Source organism: Oncorhynchus gorbuscha, linkage group LG02 (assembly GCF_021184085.1).
Source record: "Oncorhynchus gorbuscha isolate QuinsamMale2020 ecotype Even-year linkage group LG02, OgorEven_v1.0, whole genome shotgun sequence".
Taxonomy (NCBI): Eukaryota; Metazoa; Chordata; class Actinopteri; order Salmoniformes; family Salmonidae; genus Oncorhynchus; species Oncorhynchus gorbuscha.
In genome coordinates, this window is record NC_060174.1 from 65,553,947 (window position 1) to 65,580,758 (window position 26,812).

Here is a 26,812-nt window from a genome sequence, read left to right on the forward strand (position 1 = left end):
AGTCTCAATCTTTTAATGAGGTAAAGCAAACATGATCTTTCACACACAACGACGCAGCACTCACCTTTCATGTAGAAGTATTTGCGGTAGTAGTGGGCTCCCAGGTCTGCGTGTTCTATGAAGTAGTTGCTCTTGCCCTGCTGTTGGACGTGGCTCTCTCTGGGTTCCTCCAGCACTGACACTGCATCGTTGGGGTTCCTCAGGCTCAGCCACAGGCACCCTCTTCCCTGTGTATTCCCCAGGCCCGCCCGCTCCTCACCCCCCATCTCGTTACGGAAGTGAGGGCAGCTGAGCAGCAGCTCGTTGTCGTTCCCATCTCCCTCGTCCAGCAGACACTGGTCAGGGTCCTCCACAGCCCCCCCACCACTAACCCCACCCTGCGAGGGGGAGGAGGGTGTGGCCTGGGTGAGGGGGCGCATCGTTGAGGCGGCCGACGCCCCTGAGGTGATGTTCTTTTTGCGGCCGATGCTGTCCCGATTGCTGGCTGCTTCCAAGAGGTCAAACAGAATGCTCTGAACATCATAGTGGGCAAAGTTCCTGACCCAGGCTCCGCCTCCCAGGTTGTCATAAGGACCTGGTTGGGGGATCTGTGGGGGTGAAGGCTTGGCCTTCTTGCTCAGCCCCTCAGGCTTGGGGGGCTTGGCTGGTTTTGGAGTTTCTCCTGTAGGGGCGGAAAGAGCCCTGAAGAAGCCGTCTGGTTCTGGGGGTGTTGCATGCAGACCCAGCAGAAGGAAGGGGTCTTTGAAGCGGAGGGCGTTGGGGCTCAGAGCTCCCTGGTCGTCTGCACTGAGCTCCTGTGTTCCTGACAGACCTGTCTGTCTCTCCAGTGAGGAGAGGCTGCCATACTCCCTGTGCAGCACCACCCCTGAGTCCCCCTGAGCCCCGGCACCTGCCTTCTCCCCCACCGCCCGTGTGGCCTTCCCTCCCACCTTACCAGAAGAGTCCAGGTCTCCCAGAGTCACGTCACTGTTGCTTCTCTGCATGATGTGTCCTCGGCCCACGGACCTCAGATTCAGACTCACACGGTTCGGGTTCGTAAGGCTCTCCCCATCTGCTCCCTCCCCGTCCCTCCTCGGGGGCCACTCCCCTGCCAGCACCCGCGCCCGTACCCCACCGTCCCGCTTAGAGTCAAAGTTGACCGTTGCCAGAGGGGGTCGCGGCCTTTGCCGGCAGAACTTGCGGAGGAAGAGGTCGTCAGACTGCATGGTGCCTCAGACTCTGACTCCAATCCTCCAACTGTCTCTCCTCACTTTCCCAAACTGGATGAGTAAAGGTACTACACGTGTTCCTCATCCACATTCAATAACACAATGCAGAGGACTATTAGATGACAGTTATGTCCACACAGTCAGATACAATTATATATTTTAAGTCTGGTAAGCGTACACCCATTCCAAGTTATTTTAGGACGTTCTCCAGCTCTGCAGATGACTACGATTCTGGTGTGCCCCAGGTTTGGTTTGGTCCAGTTTTGGTTTGGTCCAGTTTTGGTTTGGTCCTGCTGGTAAAAATGTACAGAGGAGAAGAGAGTTAACCATCAGAAGAGCCCAGCTCTTTATACCCTGTCATCCATTCTCTTTGGTCTCTTCCACTGGTCACCTGTGCACAGAGACAAAGCTACGGTCATTGACCACAGACACCCGTCTCCCACCCATACTGCTATTATCCTTCCTGACGCCTCAGATGTCATTCAGTCACTGAGGTTTTGTTCAATGGTTGCAAATCAAACTATGCGCCAGTGTTTTTTAAGCCACCTTGTCGAAACATTATCCTGAAATTCGAATGCATTTCTTTTCAACAATGACGCATAGAAATCGAAATAGGCAAAAACAAGCAGCTCTGACGTGTGTTGATTTGTTCTGTATTGTTTAACCTCTCAATACTTGCATTATGATTTGTTTTCCTTTGCAAAAATAGCTGCCAAGTAGTCGTATGTGGCCCACCACATCCCCTCTATGGACAGGCACAATAGAACACTGCAGGAAGGGGGAGGTGGCCTTCCTGTCCTCAAACAAGTCAAGAATAAAATGGTAATAAACATAACAATGCTGGCCAGCCTGCCAACAGAATAAGACTCCCTCTATCTATCTCATACAGTGCCTATTTTGAATACAGTAGCCTGCTGTGTGTCTAAGACAATATTCCCCTCTGAGACATTACAATTCATCCTCTCCTATCATATACAATCCCCAGAGAAAGCAGAAACATTAAACGCCACCGGACTTCTAAATCCACACAACCCCACACATTATCTGACATCCCAAATGTAACACGGGCCTTGCTTGTTCATTTGATTTTATGGTCACATTTGCTCATAAATTGTCATATCCCACCAACTCTCTCTCTCTCTCGATCAATGCAAGTCAATGGTACCTATATTAGCATTTTCAAAATCATGTCCAAATCATCTATAAGCAACTCCTTTGAGTTACACAATCAATGTTGAGATACTTTAGGATGGTTTGGACCAGAAGGGCACAAATAAAATGAGAGTCTGTACATCAAAACCTCAATATGGTGAGGATATTAATAGTGAGATGTCCAATGTAATTTTGTTCGGATATTTGATTTATTTAATTAAAATATGAAACATAGACTTTAGCTTGTAAGAGTCAATTAAATAAAAATGCCCAAATGAAACGTATAAATTGGATTTTAACATACTAATCTTCAGGGGCCATTTAGACCCATTGAGGGAGGCTTTTTTTTACTGAATAACATAACAAAACAATTGTTTGCCTAAGGATAGCCAGTATGTAAATATCTACATTTTTTTCTGTCTCGAAATTAACCAAGGTACTCTAACAGTAAATGATAGAGTAAGACTTCCGTCAATAAGTGACAGGCCAGTCTGTTGCTTAAATGAGGGCCACTATTCATAAGTGGATTTTCATTATCTACACTTATTCTAAACATCCTAAATCTTTCTCATTACAGACTATTTGTTTCAGGTCAACTCACAGGCGAAAATAGGTTGTTTTCAAATGAATTTCCTCGGTTCCTGGCATCCCCATTCTTTGTTCCCTTCTCTCTGGTCAAATTGACGTCAATCATACGATATCGGAAACCAGTTTCTCTTTCATCCAAATATTAGATTTCTTCTACATTCTAAAGGCTGCTTCCTGTCTCGCTATTTCTCATGCATCTCCTGTCTCGAGATGATTTGCAGCCTCGAAAGCAGGTGCAGCGACGCAGCTCACACTCATGTTTCCCGGTGCGCGTTAGCACAGAATGCTGCAGAGATGTTGAGGTGACTGGTGAGAGAGGGAGTCATCTCTCTCTCTCTCTCGCTCTCTCTCTCTCTGCCTCTGCACAACTGAATGTTAATAGTTACTCCAGATATTGACTAAATATTGGAGATTTGCAATTCACCTTCTGTCCCCATAAAGGAACAATCACATTGTGCCTGGTTGCATAGATACAATATTTCAGACCATGATGACATGTAAACATGATAACATGTTTAAATCAAATCAAATCAAATCAAATTTTATTTGTCACATACACATGGTCAGCAGATGTTAAATGCGAGTGTAGCGAAATGCTTGTGCTTCTAGTTCCGACAATGCAGTGATAACCAACAAGTAATCTAACTAACAATTCCAAAACTACTGTCTTATACACAGTGTAAGGGGATAAGGAACATGTACATAAGGATATATGAATGAGTGATGGTACAGAGCAGCATACAGTAGATGGTATCGAGTACAGTATATACATATGAGATGAGTGTGTAGACAAAGTAAACAAAGTGGCATAGTTAAAGTGGCTAGTGATACATGTGTTACATAAGGATGCATTCGATGATGTAGAGTACAGTATATACATATGCATATGAGATGAATAATGTAGGGTAAGTAACATTATATAAGGTAGCATTGTTTAAAGTGGCTAGTGATATATTTACATCATTTGGACATCCTTTCTGACATTTCTCTAGCTATGTACTGGATGCCCTTAACCACAGTAACTCACTCTGATATATTTTCTGGATAATATCCATTTCTTCAGTTCTTTGAAAGTTTTTTTTTTTACTGAAGCAAATCAGGTTAAGAGACTTGTTCGATGACAGAGCAGCAGCTTCCATCTCCCTGCTGGTACCAAGCCCAGCCACTTACTTTCCATCCAAGGTCTCTGAATCTCCCAGCAGAGTGTCTTGTGGGAGTCAAGATGAAACCATGTGTACTCTGAAGGTGATAGCTGGGTTTGCAAAATAGTTTAGGATAGAATTCTTTGAAACATGTGCATTACTTGTATTTTTTCCTGAAATGAGAAAAAGGACTACAGCATTTGTGTGTTCTTTGAGCACACACTGAGCATATATGGAGTGGCTGTATATCCACTGTATGGCCATGCGTTCCCCCCTGGGGCCACTCGATAGTTCCCTGGTGCTTTTAGTGACCCAATGGCAGATTGTAAGCACACAATCAACAATACCAAAAGCTGCATGCATCCACAACAAGTGGCCATTCATTTAATTCATCTATTATAACAACACAATAACACATGCTAAATATTTGATCAATCCAGTCTCTGTTTTCAGTCTCATGCATTATAAATTGATTGCCAGTTTAGAGTAAAGCTGGAAATCCAGTGGTTTAGTTCATCAAAACCATATAAAGGCCTGCAGAGGGAACCTGCCCTGCAGTCAAATCATTCTACTCCCAAGTTCTGTGGGTTGACAAAGAGCCGGACATACAATATACTAAAGTAAGGAGTCAGACTGATAAAGGGAAGCTTTAACTAGTCCAGTACTGTATGTGATGTTCTCTAACTGCCCCAGTGAGACTTCTGGTTCAACTACGCAATAGGTGTCATGCAGGTGAAAGAGGACCCAAACGCGACTTAACAGAAACAGAGTTATTTAATGTTCAAAACGGAATGTTCTCTAACTGCCCCAGTGAGACTTCTGGTTCAACTAATCAATAGGGGTCTACGGTGACCACAGCTTCCTCCTCATGTCACTTCTGTGCATAGCTGCAGAGGTTCACTTCTCCATCCTCCACAGACTACTATCCAACATGTCTGGTGGTTTCTGTGTCTAACGAGTGACTCTGTTGACTGTATCAAAGTTATAGGGAGAGTGTTTCCCCCACCCTAAAGGCCATGTGAACTAACCTAGTTCTTCGGTCACATCTGTCTCTTCCTCTGAACCAAATTCAATATAATTTTTTGTTAGATCTGCATTTGGGCTTTCGTTCAAACAAAAGGTAGAGCACAGGTTGTAAGCTTTGCAACTTTATAGAAAATGGGTTAATGTTTTTCATTTGAAACACCTAGGAAGGAAAGCTTAAAGGGGCATTTAAAAATAATTTAACTTCATATTCCAGCACCAACCCAACAACCCTTATCTTCCTCTATATATTTTATTACAAAACCTAGAAACGTGCACATTTCACAAATGTTGATGTTGGGGTGGTGCTTGAGATGATACATTTGAAGTTGGAAAATTGTGAAATGTCCCTTTAAGAGATCAATATGCATACTTCACTATAATGTACGCATACAGTTCATATTACAGCACATCACAATAACCTACAAATTACAGTATTTTTCCTCTTCTATCAAAAGATGAAACAAAGAGGGATTACCCGAAACATGCAGCCAAGGGATTAAAAGGCTCTCCAGGACTTTCTGAAGATTGGGAGTGTTCATCATGACAGTTCAGCGGGCCCATTTCACAGTCCACACATCCTCACATGAAACCAGAGAGCAGAGCAGTCTCAGTGCCTCAGAAGTCAAACCAGGCATGCACTGCCTCACTACATCATTAAGCTAGGACAACTGGTGTTTGATGCGGTGTCTAACCATGCTGACAGAACACTGCTAGCAGTGAGTGGCTACTAATGATCTCAGATCTCAGCCTCTATCCCGAGTGTCTTGGCTCTCTGTGTGACCTGTGTTGAACCAGTCTTTATAACAGGACTGTGTTGTCAGCCCCTTGGTACTTTAACAGACTTCCTTTACAGGTACTACAGTGTCCCTGTGTCAGACGTGGGTTGCAATACTATTTCAGGTATTTCAATTACTTTCCAAGACATTTGGAAGTAAGAATTAAGATATTTTTCAAGTAGTTACTTGAAATACTTAAATATACTGACTCAAATACACCCTCGTTCATGGCATTTGAAATCATTTATTTGAACTCAGGTCTGGTCTGTGTTGGGCTCATGTTTTCTAGTGTTTTTCACAAGCACTGCTCTGACCTCAGTGCTTCGGAGGCATGAGTGTTCAGCGCAGTGGGGTCGCCATCCTGTTTGGTGTACATGCTAGACCCAGGACAAGGCTCCAGGGTGTGTGCTGTCCGGATGTTACTGTGAAAGGGGAGTCATAGGGCTGCCATGGTGACCATACGCCCACTTTAGGGAAGCCGTGTTTCCAGGAAAACACTTTTCTCTGACCCCTCCTCCCTTTCGAGACTCTGCGTCCTGTGATGTCACCTGCATCCTGACCTTACTAGCCCTCAGAGGAAGGGTGTCATCATCATATCTCCTCCTCCCATCATGGCTAACTGGACTGTTGTATCAGAGAGAGGAGACCAGGCTGACTTCAGCCTATCAACCATAAGTCTCTGTTCAACTCCTGACCTACATCTCACAATGAAGATTACATCTGATGCGGTTTTATTAAGCTCCTACTCATCAGCAAATCGTTTTGAGGGGGAAAAACAGAAACAACAAAAGCATTTATGAATAAATGATATATTGTATTTGGTGTAGCCTACAGTAGGGTACATGCTTGAAATGTATTTCCTTCAGGCCCAGCTCTGGGGGGGAAAAACTCGCCATAGGCAGCCATTTAATGTGATCAATGACCATGATTGGTATCCGCCCCATGGCCATATCAGACCTATCAGGTGACAAACGGGTACTTTATGGAAGGTTTCAGTAGGCGTCTAGGTTAACAAATCCTTGATGGGCTCATAGTTACTATGTCTGTATAAGATAGAAACGGGTCCCTGTGTTATTAAACCAGCTATATGCCAGTACTGACGATGCAATCTGCCGTTGAAAATATCTGACTCCCCTGACCTGTTTCTGTTTCTGGCTCATGGTTCTCCACGCACATGTGGGATTAAAATGATCTCTTGAAATTGGGAGCAGGACAGATTACTATCATAACTCAAACCAAAGGCCATCAAGAGTATGTATTTCTGTACTTCTGGAATGATTTCAAAAACCCTCATTAGAACTGCAGAGAAGTGCGATACGATAACAAGGATTCCAAGCATACGTGTCACTAGACCTCAGAGCAACATCGTGTGTTATACAATTTTCCTCATTGCATACTAGTATTCTATGCTGAATCACAGTACTGCCACCAGCTCTGCAACCTCTGTCCTCCAAAACACAGTACTGACTGCTACGCAACCTCTGTCCTCCAAAACACAGTACTGACTGCTACGCAACCTCTGTCCTCCAAAACACAGTACTGACTGCTACGCAACCTCTGTCCTCCAAAACACAGTACTGACTGCTACGCAACCTCTGTCCTCCAAATCACAGTACTGCCACCAGCTCTGCAACCTCTGTCCTCCAAAACACAGTACTGACTGCTACGCAACCTCTGTCCTCCAAAACACAGTACTGACTGCTACGCAATCTCTGTCCTCCAAAACACAGTACTGACTGCTTACGCAACCTCTGTCCTCCAAAACACAGTACTGACTGCTACGCAATCTCTGTCCTCCAAAACACAGTACTGACTGCTACGCAACCTCTGTCCTCCAAATCACAGTACTGCCACCAGCTCTGCAACCTCTGTCCTCCAAAACACAGTACTGACTGCTACGCAATCTCTGTCCTCCAAAACACAGTACTGACTGCTACGCAACCTCTGTCCTCCAAAACACAGTACTGACTGCTACGCAATCTCTGTCCTCCAAAACACAGTACTGACTGCTACGCAACCTCTGTCCTCCAAATCACAGTACTGCCACCAGCTCTGCAACCTCTGTCCTCCAAAAGACAGTACTGACTGCTACGCAATCTCTGTCCTCCAAAACACAGTACTGACTGCTACGCAATCTCTGTCCTCCAAATCACAGTACTGCCACCAGCTCTGCAACCTCTGTCCTCCAAAACACAGTACTGACTGCTACGCAATCTCTGTCCTCCAAAACACAGTACTGACCGCTACGCAACCTCTGTCCTCCAAAACGCAGTACTGACTGCTACGCAATCTCTGTCCTCCAAAACACAGTACTGACTGCTACGCAACCTCTGTCCTCCAAAACACAGTACTGACTGCTACGCAATCTCTGTCCTCCAAAACACAGTACTGAATGCTACGCAATCTCTGTCCTCCAAATCACAGTACTGAATGCTACGCAACCTCTGTCCTCCAAAACACAGTACTGACTGCTACGCAACCTCTGTCCTCCAAAACACAGTACTGACTGCTAGGCAATCTCTGACCTCCAAATAACTACTGCCACCAGCTACGCAACCTCTGACCTCCAAATAACAGTACTGCCACCAGCTACGCACCTCTGACCTCCAAATCACAGTGATTGGTGCTTACGATACGTTAGGGCCTAAATGGACTATTAGGGATGATTGATTTAGGAAAATTGAGCTAATTAACCGTTTATTCTCACTGTGCCCAGCAGCCAATCCCAGGGCCTGTTATTGATCCCAGCTCTGCCTGATACATTTGGATTCACACTGCATAACTACCATGTCATTGGAAACACAAAACAGGCTTCAAAGACTAAAAACAGCCAGTGGGTGTGTTATTGCACACAAAATTGGTTTCAGGAAATAAAGTAATCCCAATGCTGCTACTCCCTCACACTTCCTCCAATCACCCTTCATCCTTCCCCTTTGCTTCTGCCCGCTGAGTAGGGTCTGGGCCAGGTCCAGAGACTGCTAAGTGATTGGTTCTGGCACACTCCTTTTGTCCCACATTTTATCTCGGTTTTGATTTATTACTTAGAGTTAGCAGATGTCTGTCTGAGTTGTTGGTCTCCAAAGGCAAATAGTTGGTCTACTCAATAGATTGACTTTAGAGTAGAGGTTAGCTGTCAAGTTGGCAGAGGGGAAGGAGGCAAGTGGAAAGGTTCTTAGGACCACCCTGTACAGGATCACATGACCGCGTCTCAGAGGTCAGATGTTGATCTGAGGAGTGGAAATTGACAGATGATACCATGATGGTAATGAGGACAACAGGTAGTCTCCCTGACTGCTTCTGGCACGTCTCCAGGCTGAGTCAGGGCAGTCAGTGGGAGTGCAAATACACAACCCTCCTGCCTTCCACACATGCTTCTTATCACTCCCCAACCTTTTACTGTTCTGCCTTATTATTATTGGACCATGCTGGTCATTTATGAACATTTGAACATCTTGGCCATGTTCTGTTATAATCGACACCCGGCACAGCCCGAAGAGGACTGGCCACCCCACATAGCCTGGTTCCTCTCTAGGTTTCTTCCTAGGTTTTGGCCTTTCTAGGGAGCTTTTCCTAGCCACCGTGCTTCTACACCTGCATTGCTTGCTGTTTGGTAATTTAGGCTGGGTTTCTGCACAGCACTTTGAGATATCAGCTGATGTACGAAGGGCTATATAAATACATTTGATTTGATTTGATTTACCTTCCTACCCTCGTGAGTTTAAAGTATATGTCACACTGAACACACAAAGGAAGTAAAACAATTCAAAAAAGATTGTCACCTCTCATTTCCAATGTCATTTTGCTAAGCCTTAAATGTCACCTTGCAGAGTGTGTTTGGCTGCTGTCTGCCTGTGTCCTCCAGTGGGGGACCTTGTGACAGAGTGTACTGGGCATCTGTTTCTGCTGTTGGTCTGTGGAGGTCAAGCCCACCTTTAGGCTGTGCTGATGTTAGCATCTGCTGAAGACAACTAAAAACAGATTCATTTTTGAGAGGAGGCTGTCCTCCCGCAAATACGTCCTTCAGAAATGGAACATATGTCTGTCGTGCTATCAATTATTAATGAGGGGGAAAAGATGGGGCTAGAGTTAGACAGTGTTGAATAATTCATGAGGCAGCCCCCCCAAGCCCACTCTCTGACCATGGGACTTGGGCCTGGGCTGTCCAAAACATCACCTATACCCTTTGTTGTCACAAAGAACTCTACACAGAAGTGTGTACTGCCATATCGTGTGTGTATGTGTGTGTGACTTCTAAAAATATGTGTGTGAGAAAGCTCCAATTTAGTCATCTCACAGTTGAAGTCATCTGAAGTTTTGGATTCAATACTGTAAAACAGTCTCAGTTTTTATAAGTCCCTTCCTCTTTGGAAATCTCTGATACCAAAGAAGTGTGTGTGTGTGTGTGTGTGTGTGTGTGTGTGTGTGTGTGTGTGTGTGTGTGTGTGTGTGTGTGTGTGTGTGTGTGTGTGTGTGTGTGTGTGTGTGTGTGTGTGTGTGTGTGTGTGTGTGTGTGTGTGTGTGTGTGTGTGTGTGTGTGTGTGTGTGTGTGTGTGTGTGTAAACAAGTATTATTCTGATCATTGATAAAACATATTGTATCTGTATTTTACCATGTGTATTGAATCACATATATGTACAATATGTCATGAACTAAGCATGTTTAAATCTATTTCAGTGAAAGAAAGGCAGAAAGAGGAAGTTGGTTCAGAAATGGCTCTTTCCATAACATTGTCTGTGCATCTAACCCTGACTTCCTCTTTTACTGAAACTACCAACTAAAAGTATTATGATCAGGCGTAGGAGCGACTCTGACAAGGGGAACATTTAGCTAAACATAAGTTTACATCTCACACACATGGTTATGGGCTTAAAAAAAGAGGCACACTCCAGGATATAAATAAAAAATGAAATAAAAAGGTTTTAAATGCTCATTTCTAGTCACTTAGGAGAAAAGGATACAGACAAATCGTAGCCCTTTCCTGCAGTAAAATGACCTCATAGCCTCGTCATTTCAGTTTTGTTGTATGTCACGTTTAATATTGGGATGCAAACACAAAATGTAATACATTTCAACTCTATAACTGACATGGTACAGCTGTCTTCTTTTTTCTTAAGCCCTTGACCATGTGTGTGAGGTCTATACTTTTGTTTCAACGTAGATTTCAAAGTTACTTTACCCGGTGCATTGAGTAATGATGGTGGTGCTGCACAGTGCTGTTTCTATCACTCACACGCACTGCCACACTGCTTGTAACGACCGAGAGTGAGAATGAAGCAGTCAGTGGGGGCGGGGCAAGTGACTCACGTTCCAGCAGTGGAGGCCATTTCAAAAATAAAAATCCCTCAATGAATGTGGTGACTCTCTCGCGTGTTTTACCTGCTTCTAACATTGGGGGGTGGGGTAGACATGCCCCCCCCGGCTCCTACGCCCTTGGGGATGATACATCTTTGTCCCTCTCACTCCATGCCATCTTACATTAGTATGTCCATCAATCACCACTGTGATAAAGCATTTGAACATTTTCACTATGGTATTGGTCATTCGCATGCTCAAAGGACTTTATTGTGTGGGTATATGGGAGTGCATGGCATGCGTGCAAGAGTTGGTCGGAGTGAATGTGTCTGTGTCGTTCTTTGTGTGCCTTTGCTGACTCTATGAAAGAGTGTAAAAGCCACAGTGGCAGGAAGAACAGCTGTCCCTCTGCAACTGCACTGTGTGATTCTGCCCATGACTTTCTATCTCTGTGCGTGTGTGTGGGGGTGTGCACTTGTGTGTGCAGGCGTGTGTGTGGGGGTGTATGTGTGTGACAGAAATGAGAGGGGAACTGACCCTCACGTCATCACTGCTGCTATTATGTGAAGCTGAACTGCACACTGTTCTTCCTCTCCTATCTGTGCAGCTGGCTCTGAGGCCGAGAGACTGTCCACCAATAGCATTTCTAGCAGTCTGAACTGTCACCCCTACCCTGTCCTCTCAGAGAGGAAGAGACACTGGCCTCCCTCACTTCCTCACTATCCCCGCTATTGTGCTTCGAAATTAAGCCTGGTCCTCCTGAAACGGCTGCACCGCCTACACTCTCTTTCTCTCTTTCTTTCTTTCTCTCTCTCTCTCTCTCTCTCTCTCTCTCTCTCTCTCTCTCTCTCTCTCTCTCTCTCTCTCTCTCTCTCTCTCACACACACACACACAAACACACCTACCCAGCTAAGCTCTGCGTATGACCCCAAATTCTTTAATTATGAGTCTCTACTCTAACCACCCCTATGAGACCTAATGTTGATTGGTTAAATTTAACTTGTGTTTTGTCCCTAAAACAACACCAGCTGCACCAGGTTCTGTTCTCTTGTAACCAATGTTCTGCATGACATTGTATGTGTGTATATTAGGGATCCAAGGCAGAAGCTACTCTTCCTGGGGTCCAAACACACCAAAGCATCCACATTACATATAAAACAGTGAACTATGTTTGTACTGAATGAGATAAAGATAAAACAGTACATCATGTAACATCTCTACACCACCACATATCCTCAACACAAAATGTTCACCATACAACAATACCTCCATTCAACAATATCACAACGTGTGTCACGCCCTGACCTTAGAGATCCTGTTTACAGTGCCTTGCGAAAGCATTCGGCCCCCTTGAACTTTGCGACCTTTTGCCACATTTCAGGCTTCAAACATAAAGATATAAAACAGTATTTTTTTGTGAAGAATCAACAACAAGTGGGACACAATCATGAAGTGGAACGACGTTTATTGGATATTTCAAACCTTTTTAACAAATCAAAAACGGAAAAATTGGGCGTGCAAAATTATTCAGCCCCCTTAAGTTAATACTTTGTAGGGCCACCTTTTGCTGCGATTACAGCTGTAAGTCGCTTGGGGTATGTCTCTATCAGTTTTGCACATCGAGAGACTGAAATTTTTTCCCATTCCTCCTTGCAAAACAGCTCGAGCTCGAGCTCAGTGAGGTTGGATGGAGAGCATTTGTGAACAGCAGTTTTCAGTTCTTTCCACAGATTCTCGATTGGATTCAGGTCTGGACTTTGACTTGGCCATTCTAACACCTGGATATGTTTATTTTTGAACCATTCCATTATAGATTTTGCTTTATGTTTTGGATCATTGTCTTGTTGGAAGACAAAATCTCCGTCCCAGTCTCAGGTCTTTTGCAGACTCCATCAGGTTTTCTTCCAGAATGGTCCTGTATTTGGCTCCATCCATCTTCCCATCAATTTTAACTATCTTCCCTGTCCCTGCTGAAGAAAAGCAGGCCCAAACCATGATGCTGCCACCACCATGTTTGACAGTGGGGATAGTAGGTTCAGGGTGATGAGCTGTGTTGCTTTTACGCCAAACATAGCGTTTTGCATTGTTGCCAAAAAGTGCAATTTTGGTTTCATCTGACCACAGCACCTTCTTCCACATGTTTGGTGTGTCTCCCAGGTGGCTTGTGACAAACTTTAAACGACACTTTGTATGGATATCTTTAAGAAATGGCTTTCTTCTTGCCACTCTTCCATAAAGGCCAGATTTGTGCAATATACGACTGATTGTTGTCCTATGGACAGAGTCTCCCACCTCAGCTGTAGATCTCTGCAGTTCATCCAGAGTGATCATGGGCCTCTTGGCTGCATCTCTGATCAGTCTTCTCCTTGTATGAGCTGAAAGTTTAGAGGGATGGCCAGGTCTTGGTAGATTTGCAGTGGTCTGATACTCCTTCCATTTCAATATTATCGCTTGCACAGTGCTCCTTGGGATGTTTAAAGCTTGGGAAATCTTTTTGTATCCAAATCCGGCTTTAAACTTCTTCACAACAGTATCTCGGACCTGCCTGGTGTGTTCCATGTTCTTCATGATACTCTCTGCGCTTTTAACGGACCTCTGAGACTATCACAGTGCAGGTGCATTTATACGGAGACTTGATTACACACAGGTGGATTGTATTTATCATCATTAGTCATTTAGGTCAACATTGGATCATTCAGAGATCCTCACTGAACTTCTGGAGAGAGTTTGCTGCACTGAAAGTAAAGGGGCTGAATAATGTTGCACGCCCAATCTTTCAGTTTTTGATTTGTTAAAAAAGTTTCAAATATCCAATAAATGTCGTTCCACTTCATGATTGTGTCCCACTTGTTGTTGATTCTTCACAAAAAAATACAGTTTTATATCTTTATGTTTGAAGCCTGAAATGTGGCAAAAGGTCGCAAAGTTCAAGGGGGCCGAATACTTTCGCAAGACACTGTATGTCTCTATTTGGTTTGGTCAGGGTGTGATTTGGGGTGGGTATTCTATGTTCTATTATTTGTATTTCTATGTTTTGGCCGGGTAGGGTTCTCAACCAGGGACAGCTGTCTATCGTTGTCTCTGAGAACCATACTTAGGTAGCCCTTTTTCCCACCTGTCTTTGTGGGAAGTTGACTTTGTTTATGGCACACAGCCTTTAGCTTCACGGTTTGTTTTGTAGTGTTTATTGTTTTGTTCGGCGTCTTTTCATTCTAATAAAGAAAATGTACGCTGATCACTCTGCACCTTGGTCCAGTTCTTTCAACGGCCGTGACAATGTGTGCGTATGCATGTGTCTGTACCTTTGTGTGTCTCTTCACAGTCCCCGTTGTTCCATCAGGTGTATTTGTACCTGCTTTTTAAATCTGATTCTACTGCTTGCATCAGTTACCTGATGTGGAATAGAGTTCTCAAATCAAAGTTTATTTGTCACGTGCGCCAAATACAATAGGTGTAAACCTTACAGTGAAATGCTTACTTACAGGCTCTAACCAATGGTGCGGGGAAAAAAGGCATGTGTAGGTAAGTAAAGAAATAAAACTACAGTAAAAAGACATTTGAAAAAAGAGTAGCAAGGCTATATTCAGACACCTGTTAGTCAGGCTTATTGAGGTAGTATGTACATGTAGGTATGGTTAAAGTGACTATGCATATATGAACAGAAAGTAGCAGAAGCGTAGAAAGAGGGGTTGGTGGGTGGTGGGACACTGCAGATAGCCTGGTTAGCCAATGTGCGGGAGCACTGGTTGGTCGGGCCAATTTAGGTAGTATGTACATGAATGTATAGTTAAAGTGACTATGCATATAAGATAAACAGAGAGTAGCAGCAGCATAAAAGAGGGGTTGGCTCTATGTAGAAGTCATGGCTCTATGTAGTACTGTGCGCCTCCCATAGTCTGTTCTGGACTTGGGGCCAGTGAAGAGACCTCTGGTATGTCTTGTGGGGTATGCATAAGTATCTGAGCTGGGTGCAAGTAGTTTAAACAGACAGTGTGCATTCAGCTTGTCAACACTTCTTACAAAAACAAGTAGTGATGAAGTCAATCTCTCATCCACTTTGAGCCATGAGAGACTTCCATACGTGTTATTAATGTTAGGTCTCCGTGTATGTTTAAGGGCCAGCCGTGCTGCCCTGTTCTGAGCCAACTGTAATTTTCTCAAGTCCCTCTTTGTGGCATCTGACCACACTACTGAACAGGTGTCAAGGTGTGACAACTAGGGCCTGTACGACCTGCCTTGTTGATAGTGTTGTTAAAAGGGCAGGCAGAGCCGTGCTTTATTATGAACAGACTTCTCCCCGTCTTAGCTACTGTAGTATCAACATGTTTGACCACGACAGTTTACAAACCAGGGTTACTCAGAGCAGTTTAGTCACCTCAAGCTCAATTTCCACATTATTCATTACGAGATGTAATTGAGGTTTAGGGTTCAGTGAATGATTTGTCCCAAATACAATGTTTTTAGTTTTGGAAATATTTAAGACTAACTTATTCCCTGCCATCCACTCTGAAACTAACTGCAGCTCTTTGTTAAGTGTTGCAGTCATTCCTGTCGCTGTAGTAGCTGATGTGTATAGTGTTGAGTCCTCTGCATACATAGACACACTGGCCTTACTCAAAGCCAGTGGCATGTGGGTAGTAAAGTTTGAGAAAATCAAGGGGCCTAAACAGCTACCCTGGTGACTGACTGAGAGGACAGTGGTCACGGTTGCCTGTCTTCCACCTCATAGGTAGATACCTGGCATCAGACAAGCCATCCTGCTGCTCTCTCTAGCCTCAGCATCAAGTTATGGCTCCGTCTCCCCTATGGACTCTGTACATTGCCCTGGAACTACATGCCAATATGCGAACTGTGCTTGATGACACAAGCTAATTTTGCTCCTTTCCGTGTGCAGGCTACATCTGCTTGTGTGTGTCATGTGTCATATTTCAACCATCAGTGTAACCAAGCCATTAATGCCTCTTTAAGGAAGTGGAGGGCGAGAAAGAGACTGGAACCCAAGCACATTGATTTAGTTGAAATCAATGGCATGAGCTTTTGTAAGGTATGATAGTAAAGTAAACAGACACAAAAGCTACTCTCTGGTTGGATTTGGAATAATATTGGTGGTGGAACTGGAGCTGAGTATCAGTGTAGTAACTAAGGGATGATAAGTCATGATAATGACTACCTAAAGGAGAGGATCAGTGTAGTAACTAAGTCATGATAAGTCATGATAATGACTAAATGAGAGGAACAGTGTAGTAACTAAGTGATGATAAGTCATGATAATGACTAAAGATGAGTATCAGTGTAGTAACTAAGTGATGATAAGTAAAGATAATGACTAAAGGGGAGGATCAGTGTAGTAACTAAGTGTTGATAGGTAATGATAATGACTAACTAAAGGAGAGGATCAGTGTAGTAACTAAGTGATGACAAGTCATAATAATGACTAAAGGAGAGGATCAGTGTAGTAACTAAGTGATGACAAGTCATGATAATGACTAACTAAAGGAGAGGATTAGTGCAGTAACTAAGTGATGATAAGTCATGATAATGACTAACTAAAGGAGAGGATCAGTGTAGTAACTAAGTGATGATAAGTCATGATAATGACTAACTAAAGGAGAGGATTAGTGCAGTAACTAAGTGATGATAAGTCATGATAATGACTAACTAAAGGAGAGGATTAGTGCAGTAACTAAGTGATGATAAGTCATGATAATGACTAACTAAAGGAGAGGATTAGTGCAGTAACTAAGTGATGATAAGTCATGATAATGACTAAAGGAGAGTATCGGTGCTTGATACTGCACTATGCTCAGTGTTTCTGACCTAGCTATGAGGCCCCCCACCTCAGTCTGTGAGGTCACATCCCGTCTGTGTGTTTCCTGTGCGGTGGCTGTCTGAGCCGAGCCTCAGGGACACACACAAGGGCAGGACAGACAGGCGTGAAGCAGATCTGCCAGTGCCACAGCTAACCGCTTCTCATTGGTAACCCTGTTTCTTTCTCTCTCTCTTTACTGCCAATGCCATTAACATGCAAACACAGCCAGTTTCACAATGACTCTTCCCCTCTTCTTGACTGTAGCATGACATACTATGAAGTGCTTTTTCCACATGGATAGAGCAGTAATGATTTTCACTATATTGTATGTATCTATCTACCCATTGTTGTGATATTGTGGTAATGTTCCTGAGGTGTTTTCCCCTGACAGATTCTCCGTGCAGGGTTGTTTTCTACCTTTTTGATCTATCTTTGCTCAGGATGGGGAAGTAGTGATGTCGTGGGAGTGTATTGAGTTAGATCTCTTTTCAGCACCACTGAATGTCACTGAGTGCACTTCTCCTATAATGGGAATTGGAACAACGAAGACAGTAGGTGTTTGTGTGTGTTTTTTAGTGTATGTATGATATAACTGGTTGATTAATAATACTGACGACAGCAAACTCCACACACACACTGCCTACAGCATTTCTGACTAGTGGGTTATTTACAGTATGCAAATCTGTATCAAGGGATCAACATGTGACATGACCAACCCCCACTAGAGTGAATTTATTCAAATTTACAGAAGTCATGCTTTCATTCAATTTATGCCATCTCAAAATAATCTTTAGCATAATCCTAATTATAAATCAAACGCAAACATTTGTGGGACTGGAAAGAACACGTTTCGACCTGCATTAAGACCTAATATAGAGAAGTTAAACAACAAACCAATATGAGTTGAAACATGTTTATTTAGAGAAGTAAAACAACAAGCCAATACAGGTTGAAACATGTTCCTTCCAGTTGCACAAACACACTACTTGATTTACTTCTCACCATCTCTCTTTCCAATCCTCCTCTCTGCCTCTCTCTCCTTTCCTTCATTCCCTCCCTCCCATCACTTTCTCTTTCTCCTTTTTCTCTCCTCTCCTGTCCTGCTCATTGTGCAGTCAGGTCCTGTGCAGTGGAGCAGAGCTATAGGCCGGCCAGAGCCCAGGGACAGAAATCTGAGGGTGACTCCACTCCAGAGAGGGCTGAGCTCCCATTAAGAGCATGGCCACAGAGGACAGGTGACAAAAGAGAGCACAAGCCGATTAAAGGATCCACCCAGTGGCTTACACTGCCATCCACCATCCTACCATCCTATGCTCTGCTCAGAGGGGGTGGCACTGCTGGGCCACCAGCCTACCTCGGTCACACAGACATACTGCTCACCAGGAGGGATAGAGAGACGGGGCCTAGTGACCCAAAATGGCTCCAAATGAGGGAGATGGTGTGGTGCTGACTCGTGTTTTAGGGGAGAGAATAATCTGCCCGGTAACATTGATCCATGTTGATTGGACATATTGATTATTTCTCCTCAGACACCAGGGAAATCTATTTAACTGTAGTCTTAGTCATTTTCGCTCATATTTGTCATTTGTCCTTGCATAAAAGATGAGAGTAGAAATAGCTCAGTTTGTTCACGGCACGGTGGGAGCACCATGGTGACTTTCCTCTCTCGCGGAGCACAGTAGGCCTCAACGTAGATTGAATAACATTTTCACAAGCCTCAGGTTGTTGTCGGACAGGCGCCTGTCTATGTCGTGCTATGTGAAGACGGTTGGTTGACTGTTGAGAGGCTATACGCTGCAGCGGTCCAACGGCGAGGAGTTGCTTTTGGCATTGAAATGCAATTTGGTATGCAAAGAGTGCAGCGGTGTGATCTGGAGTTGAAAGCCTGGGTGACACACAGCTTTAGTACCTCTGAGACAAGCAGGGTCTGTTAGCTCCGGGGCTCTGCTAGCATCCTGCGGCACAAACGTGTACTACCGCTGCTCTCACTCTTATTTCCATCAACATCATATAAGTCATTTTGGCCTTCAATGTTTTAAGGATCTCCACTTATTAAACTGGCAAAGGACAAACATGCAACAGTTCCTTTACATTTCATCTATACATTTAAGACGTCAAGTGGTTCTGTACGTACACCCTTGATTCATCAGATGCCTCTTACTATGGAACACAATGTTGTTTCATAGATCTGTCCTCTGTGGTCAGGGGCTGGTGTAGGAATGGACAGTGATGTAGCAATTTGATTGTGCAGGAAATACAAGTGGGCCTGATCGATCACAGAGACGAGCTGTTCAGCCTCTCCTTTCCTCCCACTCAGCTGAAGAATTTGTGCCACAGGTCCCTGCTGACTGACAGAGAGCCTCTAATATTTAAAAAGAGTCCCAGACACCCACAGGTTTTCGTAGCCCCCTACTGTGACAATACTAGTCCTAGCTAGATGAACAAATATAGACACGTACATGCTCTGACGCCAACGGCTAGTTCCCGTCATTTGGGTCAAAACAGCATATTTAAAGCGCCACATTTTTAACATGTTCGAAGAAAAAGTGTTCTTTCTGAGAGAGCCCGAGTGCTTCACTACTTTAACTAGAACAGGCATGTTTCTGTCACAGACACACATCTGATTGTTCTATACCTACAATAATATAACGACCTCCCTACTGTCCACAAACTATAAAAGTCCGAGGGCAAAGTATTTTCCTGTTATGTTGTCAAATAATAGAGAATATACCTTTTTTTTCTCGTAGTTTGAATACATGGGAGTTTATTTAACCCTAAAATACTGGCGGGTATATCCATGAACCTACATTTGACTGACAAGTAAATAACTGTCGGGTTGAGATTGCTGCATTAAATAGTTGATTGTCTGTTAAGAGTGGACATTTTATCTGGCCTAACCTTCTCAAAGAACACTCAAAATAACAATACATTTGATCCCAAGTTGAATGCCCTTTTGCAATCCTATTTTGTAATTACTCTGTTATTATTGTGATATTACTACATTATCAATTCTTTTGAATATTTTAGAAGCATTTCATGAAAATTGAAGCACTGTGGTAGGGTCCGTTTCCCTCGATAAAACCGGCATCTGTCCCCATCATTGGCAGTGTGACCTCAAAGCGTCACCAGACTCTTGTACCCATGTGCTATGTGTGCAATGATAGTGGTTGTGTGTCATGGTGGCACCAACAAATCTGATGTTATCATCCGGCTTCAGTTACTCCCGATCACATATACAGTATATTCATTCTCAGAGAGCTTGATTTCAGAAGATTGACTTTCATACATACATACACACACACACACACACACATACATATCCATGAGCACATCTGGCCAACCATCTAGGTTAACAGTCTAGGACCGATAACGTCACACCCTCTGCCAATCTGGCCAGGAACACACAAAGACCATGACCAAGTCCCTGCCATCAAATTTCGACAAGCACACGGCCTACCACACTCCTCGGGAAAGAGTGCAAGGACTTCACCATGTCAACTCCCGATGCATTCATCATCATAAGGAATACCATTGTCCATTAACGACAACCACAGTGAACACCACATCTGGTGCAAAATAAATTCAATGGCCAGTCCTTATAGTGCACTAGTTTATGTAAGCTGTCCCTCATCCCTCTCCTCTTCATCTCCCTCCTTGTTCCCCCTTTCTCTTCTACACCAGCCCTCTCAATCCCTTGCATCCCCAACCCCCAAAAAGCACAACCCCCCCTCACTGCCAAAATGAGAGAAAAAAATGATATCCCGCATCCCTCCTTTTCTTTGCCACCTTGAAAACAACACCCTGATCCCAGCTCTGGTTCTCCATTCCATCATTGTCTGTGCACATTACATGCAGTACCCTCTCAGTCCTCTTTATCATCCCCCACACAAAAACAGGCAGGGGCTGCAGACCTTAGTCTGTAAAAAAAAGTACATTTATATATATATCCTATTTCTCTTACCTTTTTGTTTCTGTGTCACTATAGTTCCTGTTTATTCACCTCTTTCCTTCTCCCTGTCTTTGGCGTGCTCTCTGTCTCTTCATCCCTCCCTCCATTCCTCCACCTGGCCCACATCTCTGGGTCCTGCAGCCCCGAGCGCCCTACAGCAAGGTCTGCAGTGACTTCATGTCAATGTCATTACACCGTTTTTAAACGAGCCCAGAACACCAGAGGGGTGGGGGAAGGGGGGGGGGGAGCGTGAAGATAGCAGAATGCCGCTCAGACATAATTTTCTACCCCTGACAAAGCGTCCGTTCATTGTGTTGACATCCTTTGCTCTCTCACTTCTGTACGGCAGAATGATCTGAATCTCTGGTGAAATCGACAGGAAATAAGAGCATATGCATGCTCACATAGGGGGTGTCCTGAACAAATCAATCACATTCATTATCACCAGACATAGGATATAGGGAATTAGGAATGTGTGTATTCTGAAGGCTTTGAGTAAAGAAAGACAGTGCTTACCTCCACATCTCAGCTCCGCTCCACCCTGCCTGGTATCATCCTGTTCCTTTCTGTAGCCTCCCTCCCCCCTCTCCCCATGACAGCATTTTCTGCTATCTATCCCCACGCTGAGGCTTTTTCTCCTCCTCGTCCCTCTTCGATTTCCCTTGTCTGCTCTCTTCTTCCCCTCCAAAAATAAAACTCCTCTCTGGTCAGTGTGCCTAGGAGCTCAGCTCTTCCATTCCGTTGTTCAGTCAAAAGAGGCAGGTTGATTTGTTCTGTCTCCCTCCCTCACGCTGATTCTATTTCATTCACATCACACTGAAGCCAAACCCCTCCTTCTCCTCCCCTCACACACGGCACATCCCCAATCTCTCTCCTCCCCCTCCTCTCTCTCTCTCTCTTTCTCTCTCTGTCAAAGAGAGGCTGAGGCAGCAATAGACAGCAAACTAGGCAGGATGTACTCTCTTTCTCTCCCTCTCTCTAATCCGTATTCAAGACTAATGGTTGAATGATTAGGGTGACTAGATTAAGCGACCAATGAGTGCATCTAGCCTGTCAGCCACAATGTGCCATTCTACGTGTTTGGTTGGAGGAAAGGTTGGGGGGGAAAGGAGCATGTGTAGTGTTCTCCCCAAACATGGACCAATGGGTGGGGGTCACACTAAACAATTACATGGTTCCCCAACAAGGAGGGTACATTGTTTACTAGACTCTAAACATTCAGAGGGCTCCCAAGTGGCGCAGCGGTCTAAGGCACTGCATCTCAGTGCAAGAGGTGTCACTACGGTCCCTGGTTTGAATCCAGGCTGTATCAGATCCGGCCGTGATTGGGAGTCCCGTAGAGAGGCGCACAATTGGCCCAGCATTGTCCGGGTTTGGCCAGGATTGGCCGGCATTGTAAATAAGAATTTGTTTTTAACTGACTTGCCTAGTTAAATAAAGGTTATTTTTTTTTAAAGAGGGCCATCATCACTGTTCACCTCCCCCTCCCCTCCCATTCCCTCCCTGCCCAGTAGGTTCTCTGCCACCTGACCTTCCAAAATGGTTTCCATGTGTTTGATGCCATTCCATTTGCGCCGTTCCAGGCATTATTATGAGCCATTCTACATTTCCATAGACACTACCTTGGCTCCCTAAGTCCAGCCATGGTGTGGTGTGATTATGACACCCTACAAAAGCACAGGTGTCAGTCACAGACTGAACACCGGAGATGTTTATGAGAAAGAGGGGAATTATGCTGCTCTTTGTGAGCCTTTTACTGTGGCAAATTAAAGCATTATCATTAAGGATTAAAGTTTATCTATTTTTTCAGATGGTTTTCAGATGGATTTTCTCACTAGGGGTTATAGAGAGTCACAAACAACAGTATTTTGGACCTCAATCTAGAACAAGACTGGGCACCTAATCCCAGGTTCTCCACCTCTCATCACGCTCAAATGCATCCTTATGTTGAAAGCACAGTACAACACCGTGGAAGTGTATGCTGCATGATTCATAACATTATAGGCATATCCCATGTGTGTGTAATAGCACAATAAATAGTTGTATATTGTAGACATTGGTACATGGTTTCTATACTCAGTTATGTGCTGAGACTGCCTGTTTTGCCTGAGACTGTCTGTTTTGACTACTAGCCTTACCAGTTCCGCTTTAAACAAACCTTTAGCTAATGTGGCACTGGAGCTGGGGCCCAACTCCATCCACTAATTACTGTATGAAGTCACCCCCCGCCTGACCATATGGCCCTGATAGGTCACCAGCTCTGGTCAAGCCCACAACAGAGCTGGGTGTGGGGGTGGGGGCTAGGAGGACGGGTTGGGGGTAGTGAGTCTAAAACCAATTAAAACAAGGAAACAATGATAATAGTTTTGGATGCACAAGACAGTAGATTTATGTGATAGCAGTTTAGGTCATGGGGTATAGTCTAAGACTAGAATGACATTGCTGATACATCAAATGACCCCTGATGTTAATTTTTTTTCATCATTTATTATTATTTTGCATTTGAGATATGTTCAAACTACCATTTTGACACATGGCAATGCAAACTTTTTCCTCAGTAATTCCTATATTTTACATAATGTAGATTAAATATATATTTCAAATAACTGTTACCATACATAAGTCCAATCAAATAGTTTGTAAGCAGTGATTGTGGATCAGACAAATATTTTTTTCTAGTTCCTATTATTCCTTGGTATGATTGGTTTTCATTGTCAAAGACCAGCCTAGCCCCAGTTCATTTATTCCAAGCACTACTTCTCCTTCCTATTTTGTAAGAGAACCATGAACTGCCTGAGAAGCTGAATGCTTCACTTTATATCTCTATTATTTAAAAAAATGGTTGAATGGAATTCTAACTGCTGTCACATTATCCAACCTAAGACAATGACGCTAGACAGAACCTACTGCATCTATCCGCTTTACCAAGTCTAGCTGCCTGGCCAGTTGGGTGGGTAGAATTTGTCGAACGTTCCAACAGGAATCTGTTCCAAAAACTATGTAAAGTACAAGGTTGCCAACAAACAACGCATACAAAGTAGCATAATCAATTAACCTAGCTAACTAGCTACCGAATAGGCATCAACTCACCACGTAGCTTATTCTTAATGTTTTTCCATAGGCTACCAGAGACATTTTTCGGAATAAACGTGATGAGTGAAAACCTAATGAAATAGCCCACTCCCTACCCGGTATCTTATTCGGCCGCTATCCAACGTTGTATGCGTTGTTTGTTGGCAACCTTATTATTTACGAGGTTTTTGGAACAGATTCCCGTTGGAACGTTCCACACATTATACCCACCCTGGTCAGTGTGTTTCGTGAACAAGAAAAGGTAGATGGGTTGCTGTAGCATTGATAGAGGCCTAACATAATTACACTCCACCGAATGCTGAATACAAATGATCTTATAGGCCCAAAAGTCAGCTCTGGAACTGAACGAAACGGCATAGGTTGTCGTTACCCATTTCATGTGAATACATGTTAACACAAGGTTTCCACATCCTTTGCGCTGTCATATATCACTTTATGTGTACTGGTGAATTATCAATACTAGCTCACAGTAATAGTCAGTAATACAGCGACATCTAGTGGTAAACTGCATCGTAGACAACCTTGTGTGCAATTGGGACCAGGTCCCAGACTTTGCATCTGTAGAGCACTGTAAAATCCGCGATACGGAGAACACATACAGAATCACGGAATCCAGATATCAAAACGGAATTCAACAGTATTGAAAATGTATTGAACTTAGTATGGAATCAACTAAATGTATTGAAAATGAATTCGTTGGTACACGTTTAATCATAAAACATTAACAGAATGAATTGGTGATTCGTATTTCCTGCAACTTGCTGAAGAGACAATGAGAATTCCCCTTGTCTGTGTTTGTGCGTCTACCACTTTGTGTAGGCAGTAGCGACGATGCTAATAAAAAGTGGAAAGTCTTTCCCCAAAACCTTGTCAATTAAACGTTAACTACAAAGTAGCCTATGCTTACCTGGCAGAATGATGTCAGAAGTATTTGAATCAATCCAGTGGGTATTTGTTTTGCAAACAGTACTATCAAGCAAGTGCGCTACAAAAACACCACTAAACAACAGCCTATTGCTATGTGCCACTTGAATTAAAGGGTAACTACACACAAACATAAAATAAAACATTCCCAGACCTCAAAAGTGGCCCTCCTGATGGGGTTTAAACATTATTGTGGACTTACAACATCAAATTTAGCTGTTTTTCTTTATTTTTTTAAAGGATCAACTCTACCTCTCAACCATAACCTCCATCCTTACCCGAGCTTCATGTCCACATCCTGGTTCAACCCTAATCCTAGCAATAAACCTAATCCCAACTCTAGCTTCATGTCCACATCCTGGTTCAACCCAAACCCTAGCAATAAACCTAATCCTAACTCTAGCTTCATGTCCACATACTGGTTCAACCCTAACCCTAGCAATAAACCTAATCCTAACTCTAGCTTCATGTCCACATCCTGGTTCAACCCTAACCCTAGCAATATTCCTAATCCTTACCCGAGCTTCATGTCCACATCCTGGTTCAACCCTAACACTAGCAATAAACCTAATCCTAACTCTAGCTTCATGTCCACATCCTGGTTCAACCCTAACACTAGCAATAAACCTAATCCTAACTCTAGCTTCATGTCCACATCCTGGTTCAACCCTAACCCTAGCAATATTCCTAATCCTTACCCGAGCTTCATGTCCACATCCTGGATCAACCCTAACCCAAGCAATATTCCTAATCCTTACCCGAGCTTCATGTCCACATCCTGGTTCAACCCTAATCCTAGCAATAAACCTAATCCTAACTCTAGCTTCATGTCCACATCCTGGTTCAACCCTAACCCTAGCAATAAACCTAATCCTAACTCTAGCTTCATGTCCACATCCTGGTTCAACCCTAACACTAGCAATAAACCTAATCCTAACTCTAGCTTCATGTCCACATCCTGTTTCAACCCTAACACTAGCAATACACCTAATCCTAACTCAAGTTTCATGTCCACATCCTGGTTCAACCCTAACCCTAGCAATAAAACTAATCCTAACTCTAGCTTCATGTCCACATCCTGGTTCAACCCTAACCCTAGCAATAAACCTAATCCTAACTCTAGCTTCATGTCCACATCCTGGTTCAACCCTAACCCTAGCAATAAACCTAATCCTAACTCTAGCTTCATGTCCACATCCTGGTTCAACTCTAACCCTAGCAATAAACCTAATCCTAACTCTAGCTTCATGTCCTCATCCCTAAGCCTAGCTTCATGTCCAAATCTCGGGGAGTAAAACCAATACTTGTTATAGTGCACTTATAATTACACAGTAATAACAAAACTGTGGGCTCTATTTTCGGCTGGCAATTTCGCCATGTAAAAACTGCCGCACTGGTATTTTCCATCCCCTTTTATTTATTTTATTTCACCTTTATTTAACCAGGTAGGCAAGTTGAGAACAAGTTCTCATGTACAATTGCGACTTGGCCAAGATAAAGCAAAGTAGTTTGACACATACAACAACACAAAGTTACACATGGAGTAAAACAAACATACAGTCAATAATACAGTAGAAAAAATAAGTCTATATACAATGTGAGCAAATGAGGTGAGACAAGGGAGGTAAAGGCAAAAAAAGGCCATGGTTGTCATGTTTTGTCTTATATTGTCTTGTCATTATGCTTTCCCTTCTGTTCGTTTCCCCCTGCTGGTCTTATTAGGTTCGTTCCCTTTTTCTATCCCTCTCTCTCCCCCTCCCTCTCTCTCCTCTCTCTATCGTTCCGTTCCTGCTCCCAGCTGTTCCTCATTCTCCTACTCACTCATTTAGTCTTTTCACACCTGTCCCCTATTT

The 26,812-nt window shown here is 43.7% G+C and overlaps 1 protein-coding gene across 14 annotated transcripts in view; it reads right to left on the reverse strand.

Annotated features, from left to right (window-relative positions):
- LOC124007439 (signal-induced proliferation-associated protein 1-like) overlaps nucleotides 1–21,782 on the reverse strand; it is a 46,601-nt gene extending 24,819 nt beyond the window's left edge. For 5 of the 14 annotated variants that reach the window (XM_046318062.1, XM_046318078.1, XM_046318052.1 and 2 more), the window contains exons 1-2: nucleotides 21,459–21,781; nucleotides 65–1,501 (exon numbers count right to left, since the gene is read on the reverse strand). In XM_046318062.1, coding sequence (XP_046174018.1) covers nucleotides 65–1,205 — 1,141 coding nt within the window. In that variant the 5' untranslated portion in view covers nucleotides 1,206–1,501; nucleotides 21,459–21,781. Of the gene's footprint in view, nucleotides 1–64; nucleotides 1,502–2,961; nucleotides 3,216–5,591; nucleotides 5,919–20,954; nucleotides 21,075–21,458 lie in introns of those variants that run through there. The other 9 variants (XR_006833941.1, XR_006833940.1, XM_046318089.1 and 6 more) reach the window with 7 other exon arrangements.
- Nucleotides 21,783–26,812: the final 5,030 nt, after the last annotated feature.